Source organism: Elephantulus edwardii, unplaced genomic scaffold (assembly GCF_000299155.1).
Source record: "Elephantulus edwardii isolate Elephantulus edwardi_28Jun2011 unplaced genomic scaffold, EleEdw1.0 scaffold00216, whole genome shotgun sequence".
Taxonomy (NCBI): Eukaryota; Metazoa; Chordata; class Mammalia; order Macroscelidea; family Macroscelididae; genus Elephantulus; species Elephantulus edwardii.
The window spans coordinates 1,192,226-1,200,469 of record NW_006399966.1 but is presented as its reverse complement, the minus strand read 5'-3'; the positions used below and the strand labels follow the sequence as shown (position 1 = coordinate 1,200,469).

The 8,244-nt window shown below is 34.9% G+C and overlaps 1 protein-coding gene across 2 annotated transcripts in view; it reads left to right on the top strand.

Moving 5' to 3' along the window:
- Nucleotides 1-8,244, top strand: part of TLK2 (tousled-like kinase 2) — a 150,737-nt gene that overhangs the window by 104,376 nt on the left and 38,117 nt on the right. For both annotated transcript variants that reach the window (XM_006897800.1, XM_006897801.1), the window contains 2 exons: nt 2,471-2,581; nt 3,774-3,910. In XM_006897800.1, coding sequence (XP_006897862.1) covers nt 2,471-2,581; nt 3,774-3,910 — 248 coding nt within the window. The remainder of the gene's footprint in view (nt 1-2,470; nt 2,582-3,773; nt 3,911-8,244) is intronic.

The window sequence follows — 8,244 nt, the reverse complement described above, 5'->3', positions numbered from 1 at the left end:
AGTCAAAGTAAATGGAATCCAGAATCCTGTCAGAATCTTCATTCTTCATTATGCCCAGAATTCTGTACCACCTGGAATTAAACCAACTCGTTTGAAATTAAAAAAAAAATGAAGAAAAGTCTTAAAGATTGAGACATTTCTGTAATGTCTTCTTTTTGTGCTTTTTTCTGTTTCAGGACTACTTACATCATTTGGTTAGGCAATTTAAATTTTTTTCTGTGAAAAATGTTTTCTCATATTTTTTAAACTTGCAGTTTGAATAAGACTGAGCAAATTAATTTTCATTCAACCATTTACACACAATTTTAACATTAATTACAGTGCCCTATTTAACAACTTTCTTCCCATTACTGCCCTATTTTTCTCATTTCCATATTTCCCTCTGCCCTACCTCTTCCTGCCTTTAAATCTTTATACCTTTTGATCTTCTTGGTTAATTGTTCTAAAGAAGGAGTGCCTCCCTGGTAAGAATTGCTCACTGTATCATTTTATTTTTTATTTGTTATTTTTTATTATTATTACTTGTACCTCAGGGGTGAATTTTGTTCCATGCTTGAAGGATGACTAAACAACAAAATCTCAGAAGATTCCAGCACTCTTTTGCATGACTACACTTGGCGATTTTTTTTAATTATTAATTTTAATGAACATTTGCAGAGATTTTGGATTTCCATTCATTCATTGTTGCACTTTTCTCCCTGCCCACCCCTGAGGTTTTGTTTTATATGTTCTCCCATTCTGTTCAGAACCTTCTCCTGTGAACGTTGTCTGGGTTCTTCTGATCTCATGGTTGTGGAAGTTGAAGTTTGAGTGATCCATTAGTCTTTTGGACTAATTGTTTATATACAGCTTTGCTTTTCTTCACTTTTCTTTGTTCCATATAGGTTAAAACTTTTTTAAAAAAAAATCCCAAACAAACAAGACACCGTATGATATTACAGAAACAGGACATCATTTGCTTAACACAGAACAAATCGAATTGACTTTGGACTAGTGATTTCTTTACTTCTCTGTTCCTAAAAAGAGGCATGAGTTTTTCAGAGTAGTTAGCCCATCTTGGAGGCTGTGACAACAGCTGAATTAACTATGTATTTATATTCTTGCATTTTTTTTGAATAGCCAAGGATCTAGTACTTAAGTTGTTTAATCCTGTCTTTTGCAAGCATAGATATGTCTGACTTCTCTGTTAAGAACCATATTTGTAAATTCACATTTCATTTTTTGAAATAAAAGTTGAAGAATAAGAAATAAACACTAAAAACTTTATTTGAAGAGTTTTAAATGTATAAATGCTTAGGAATAGAAATGCCATTTAATCCAGCAATCCCACTATTAGGTATATATACCTCCAAGAAATAAAAGCTACAACACAAATTGACACACTCAAACTTATGTTTATTGCAGTACCATTTACACTGACAAAGGTGGAAACAACCCAAGTGTCTGTCAACAGACAATGAATGAACTGCTTAAGAAACCATAGTACAGTCACACAATGGAGTATTCTACATCTTCAAAAGAATTTGTGAAATACTGCACAAAATGGATGTATCTAGAACAAATTATATTGAGTGACATAAGTCAGGCCCAAAGGACTATTTATATATAAGAACACGATAGTAAAATGCTAATGGAATGGTTACATGACATAGAATCCACCTTAAAGGATTAGAAAGGAGAGTAGTAGTTGTTGTTGTTTACCATAGAGCCAGAACTAACCCATTACCTGCCCCTTGGGAAGGTTTTCAGAGGCAGTTAATCCCATGGGAGGGGATTGTCCATCTCAGAGGCAGTTAATCTCATGGGAGGAGATTGTCCATCTTTCTCCCACTGAGCACCTGGTGGCTTGGAACCGTGTGCTTTTGGGATTGCAGTGCAGTTTCTTGCCACTAGGCCATCAGAACTCCAGAGAGAGGAACAAAAATTAATAAAGTTAAGTGACAAAAAGGACAGTGTACAATAAGGGTTTGATGAGACATTGCAAGTAATTACATTAAATGATTATAATTGATCTTATAAATAAAAACATGGATAATTGAAGGAAAACCAATGAGTTATAGACTTTCATTTAAAAAATGAAAAATGTTTAAGTGTTTTAATCACTTTGTATCTATTTTTAAACATCTAATTCATTGGTGGTTTTCCCTTTTTTTTTTATGACAGTTTAGGCATGTGCCAGGTACTTGGTGAAACCACCCTGACTGTCTAGGGGGGAATCTATGATCAGTGTGTGTGTGGGGGAATGCCTGCTTTATTAGAGATTCATGATTAATACATAAATAACAAATTACTGAAGGAAGATAAAGGAATGAAGTATTTGCTTTTTTTAAAGATATACTCTCCTTAAACCTTATTTTTTGTTTGTTTTAATAACAGGCAGAAACTTTTTTTCCCCCCCAACTTCCTAGAAATTGATTCTGTATTAATCTTTATTCCTTGGAGTTAATTGAAATTTTTTTCCCCATTATAGGCCAACTGTGATTTGAGACGGCAGATTGATGAGCAGCAAAAGATGCTAGAGAAATACAAGGAACGATTAAATAGATGTGTAACAATGAGCAAGAAACTTCTTATAGAAAAGGTTAGTGATTATTAGATTATTAGTCATCTGAACTCTATTCCAAGATGCTTCTTGTATACCATTGTTGTGACTCCTTACTTGACATATACACATTTTAAAAGTTTAATAATGTTGAGGGGAAAGATCAGAATTCTTTGTATGAAACGGAATCACACAGCCACCAGCATAGTGCTTTGAGACATGCATCTGATTGCTTTGAGTGTGATGTACAGAAGACTTTTTATGCCAGGAATTGGGATTTTGGCAACAAATAGTCATGAAAGGCTTGGTACATTTAACTTGAAGCTTGCAGAGTGGTGTTTTGAGAAGATGAGTTGGCAGCAGGCCTCTAGAATATACTGGATGGAGAAGGAACAGAAGATAGGAAAACATTTTAGGAATTAACAAGTGCTCTAAAGATGAGATACCAAAATCTGCGATGCTTATCAGTGACTCAGTGGGAGAAAGATGCTCCACTCAATTTTCAGTCTTGACAATCTGGCAGAGGTTCAGTAGTGTCCTGACTGACAGTCGTATATTGAGTTCTGTATATTAACTTAGGAGCGCAGCAGTTAACATGCTTGACTCCTAACTAAAAGGTTGGCAGTTTGAACCTTCCAGGTGCTTCACAGAGAAAAATACGGCAGTCTACTTCCCTTATACTCGGGGAGCTCTGGTGGTCTAGTGGTAAGAAACTGCACTGTAATCCCAAAGGCACACAGTTCAAATCCACCAGCTGCTCCACTGAGTCTCTTCCCATGTAATTAACTGCCTCTGAAAACCCTCTGGAGGGTCAGGTATGGGTCAGTTCTGACTCAGTGGTACTCAACAACAACAGCAATTCTTCTGTTAAAGATTTATAACATTGAGAACACTTTGGGGAAGTTCTGTGTCATGTGTGGTCATTTTGAGTCAAAATTGACTCTGACAATGGGTTTTATGTTTAGTGGGTTAGTATTAATTGACATAAGGTGTAGGCAGATGGGAGAAACTTACAAAGGAAGACACTACAGATCTTTAGTTCCACAGCCTGTCACAGTGCTTGGCTGCTGTCACAGAGAAGTCATTGCTGGCTATTCTGAGAGAGAATGTAATTTTTCAAAAGTATTTTGCTTGATGCTTAGAAAATGTCTTGTTTCCAAAAAGTATCTTTCCCATGTTAATTGATGTTGAATTTATTATCTTTTTTTCCTATTTTTGTCCTTCTCCTAAGTCAAAACAAGAGAAGATGGCATGTAGAGATAAAAGTATGCAAGACCGTTTGAGATTGGGTCATTTTACCACTGTCCGACACGGGGCCTCTTTTACTGAGCAGTGGACAGATGGTTACGCTTTTCAGAATCTTATCAAGTAAGTGAATTTTCATGATTAAATGGAGAATTGGATGTTGGTGATTTGAACTTTTTATATGTTCTGTAATCATAGAATTAACTATTGTAGTTCTCTTTTCATTCCTTGTTGTTTGCTACGTGTGCAAAAGAAGATGATAAAATCCTAAAATACGTGATACATATAATTAGAGGAAAAAAAGAAAAAGAGTTGTACATTAGTAGACCCATCCAAATTGTTGATGCAAAGGGAGGAAAATCTGAGGTTGAACTTGGTATATAGTAGCTGTTGATGAGGATTCTGCTGGGCCTTTATTCTAGACCCACAGGAAAATGAAATGTACAGAGACCTAAGGAGCAGTTAACTGAGCTATCTATAAAACAATGTAAAACCATAGAAGAAATGTATAGACCCTGTGCCTGAGACTCTTGAAGTAGACCAGTCATCAGAGTCACTTCTTTGATGACAAACTGACCCTGCCATCTGTGATTGCCTGCAACTTGCAATCTGAGTTACTTTTGATTTGAAGCCTTCAGATGTTTACTCCATGGAGGGAATTAACATTTAAAATCCTAAAACTTTTAACAGTGTAAACAGCTGCTGCTGTTAACAAGTTCAGGGTTTTAAAAGAAAACAAACCACTTATTTCCACTTAAGGTTGTAGTTTTTGTAATGTATCTATTTATTTTGATTTGTTAAGTCAGTCATTTTCATCTGAGACTAGACTAGAACTTTATATGGTGTTTTACTATGTACATAGCAGAGTATACAATCCAACAGTCCCTATGTGTATAGTTCAGTGGGATTTATTTCATTCTTCAAGTTGTGCAGATATTCTCAACCTCCTTTTTCAAGTTGTTCCTCTCCTACTAACATAAAGTTTTTTCGCCCATAAGTTTTCTAGTGAGTCTTTCAAGTTCCTGTTGTCAGTTGGTCTTATATAGATAATTCTTAAAAGAGCACAATTTTTTAATTGATATTTTAATGGAAGCTTATAGAGAATTTGAATTTTCATTCCTTCATTGTTGCATATTTTCTTCTTTGCCTTCCCACCCAGTTCACTTTTCTCTTTGGGGAAAAAAAAATTCTTTCATTGTTGTACAATTCCCACCCCCATACCAGTCCACTTTACTATGCAGCTCTTATTCTGAACTGTTTTCATACAAATAATACCTACTCATGTATTCCTTTTAAGCAGTTCTTTCCCTCATCTGTTTCCATACAGTGTACATTATTGATCTCTTCTTTTCTTAGTTTCCCCCAAACCCTGATGTAAGTCTTGTCTTTACAACAGTGGAATTTTGCAGTATTTGTCCTTTTGTTTTAAAAAAATTTTTATTATTTTCTCTGTGCGTGTACCGTCAAATTGGATCTGACTGGTACAGGAGGAAATGGCCCCTCCTTCTCCGGCAAAGCATCTGGTGGATTCAAACCACATATCTCTGGGATTGCAGTGCAGCTTCTTGCCACTAGGCCACCAGAGCTCCCCAGTATTTGTCCTTTTGTGACTGAGATATTTCACTCAGCATAATGTCCTCCAGGGTCACCCATTTTGTATAATTCATGAGTTCCTTGTTTTTCAGTGCTGCATAGTATTCCAGTATGTAAATATACCACCGTTTCTGTATCCATTCATTTGTTGATGGACACTTGGATTATTTCCATTCCTTTGCTATTGTGAACAGTGCTGCCGTCAACATGGGTATGGCATATATTTGGTTCAGTGGCAGTTCTGGTTTCTTTAGGGTATATTCCCAGTAGTGGAATTGCTGGGTCAAATGTATTTCTATTTCCAGCTTCTTGAGAAAGCCCCATACTGCCTTCCAGAATGATTGCACCGTTTTGCATTCCCACCAACAGTGAATAAGGATTCCACTTTGTCCACAACCTCTTCAACATTTGTTGTTTGCTGCTGTGTTGAATTTTGCTATTGTTACTGGGGTGAGATGATATATCATAGTTGTTTTGATTTGCATCTCAAAAGAGCACATTTTTATTTTACTAGTTAAGCTATTCTTTGGTTTCAAGAAGATTCAGAGAATATGTGGTTTAAGGTTTAAAAAGTATATCAAGCAGTAGTTATAGGGTTTCGTGTAGCCTCTGTGGCTCCCAAAAGTGGAGATAATTTTTCATGGAGACCATTGGGTATGCATTCTATTTCCTGCTCTCAAACTTTTGATCTACATATCTCTTAAGAGTCAAAAGCTACCTGGTCTCTTCTACCTGGTTTTTCTTTCTATGAAATAGCTTATCATACCAGATGCTCTGCCGGGGAAGGAGGGGCAATCTCCTCCTGTACCAGTCAGATCTGATTTGACGGTACATGCACACAAAAATAATAAAATAAAATAAAAAATAGCTTATCAAACATTAATGGGTAAGTGTATGACTACTTTTAAATAATAATAAAATAAATAATAAATTTATGACTGAAAGGAAAGTACAAATACTGATGTCATTAATATTTGTGAAAATCACCTCTGGATTACACATTAGTAATTGTTTTAAATATGAAAGACTAGCCTGCAAATTGTTTAGGTGTGTTTTAATAAATATCCATATTTGGGTTTGAAGTGAGGCTATTTAGTAAAAAAAAAACAAAAAAAACATTGGAACACCTTGGAAGGGAAAAAAAAGATTGTTAAGTCAGGTGGTAGAGTTTTAGAGCAGCATCCATCTGAGCTCTTAAAATAATAATGTGCCTGGCAGTGTAAATAGCAACTATACAGAGGTATATATTCTTTATATAACTCCCTGACCATACGTGCATATAACCTGGGGGGGGGGGGATTATGTGCACACTGTCAGTTTTCCAGATTTGTTTGAATGGGATCAGAAGAGTCACCTAATTATCACTCAGATTGAGTGTTAGACTTTTACAAGATAATAAGTTTGATGTATAGATACAAAAAATATAGTTTGTTTTAAGAAGGGATTAATATTTTTACTAATAGTTGTTATATTATGTCTTTTTACTTTATAAGGAGCCTGGTGCCTAGAAGGTTCTGGAAAAACAAACATAGTTACAGAATACAAAATGATCATTTTGCTGTACAGCCATCAAATCAGAGAAATTGGAACTTTTCTTTTTTTAAAAAAATTGGAACTCCTTAAATGAGATTCTTAACCAGGGTTTTCCTTTCTAGAGGGTTAGCATTTATTTCCCCTAAAGTTTTGCTTTAATAGGTTAACTCTTTGTCTGGAAGTTTTAGTGTAGAACTTGAGATTCTTTATTTTAAAAACATACCTAATGACCTCCCAAATAACATTTTGCTGGGTGAGGTAGCTGAACAACAGGCAGCACATCTTGGTTTTGTGAGATCACGTGTTAGATTTTTCAAATTTCAATCAGATAATTAAATAGTATCTCAGTAGCTATCTCAGTATTGTTTCTTTTGCTTTTGCTTTGTTTCCTGGCTCTCTTTTCAAGAGTGATCTTAGTTCCCTAAATAGTAGTTTTACTTATAATGGGGAAAATCATGTTAGATTTGTAATTTTTTTTTTCTGGATTGGCCATTTTTCTTTCTTAAATATTTTTTTTCCAAAATGCCATTACTCTTTAAAAAAAAATACTTTATCTCAGATCTGAGAGCATTATTATGTTAATATTAGTGTTATTTAGTATACTGTATTTTAAGTCTTGAAATTATATTTTAATTAACACTTGATAGCAAGACAGTAAAAATTCTTTGCTAATGCTTTGCTGATACTATAATGGACAACATTAATATACTAGATTTGAACAGTATAAAGAATTGAGGTCATTTACAGTCTGGTGGTTGGGGAAAATTTACATTATACAACATTGTAATGCTAGTCTAGTCTATTCTGCTGTGTAAGGGAGCATAGAATCACATTTTGATTTTGAAATAATAAATGATTTCTTGTGAACTGTGTGATTCTTAAATACATGATTTATCATGAGACAATCACATTGTTTATTCTTTAAACGTCAGATCTCTGCTGGATAGTTCACACAATTTCACAGGCCCCAGTATTTACAGACACTTGAAATTTGGGGCGCCTTTTAATTTTTGAATCTCGGATATTCAGTTGGTATATTAAAACAAGCTTGGGAGCAGGAGTGGCATCCACTTCCGAAATAGCCTGCTTCTGGAGACCCTATGAATTTGGAGAAACAATGAAAGTTATACAAGTGTTCAGGTCTTTCGTTCATAGGGTCACTATGAGTCGTCAATGACTTGATGGCACTTAACAACAACAACGTATGTTGATTACTGCTAAAGATTTGCCAGTTAAAATAATGTCTGAAAACATGTGAGTTTTTATTTTAGCACATCTCCTATAATTATTGACTGTATACTCAGACAATAAAGGTTTGGTGATAAAGGTGC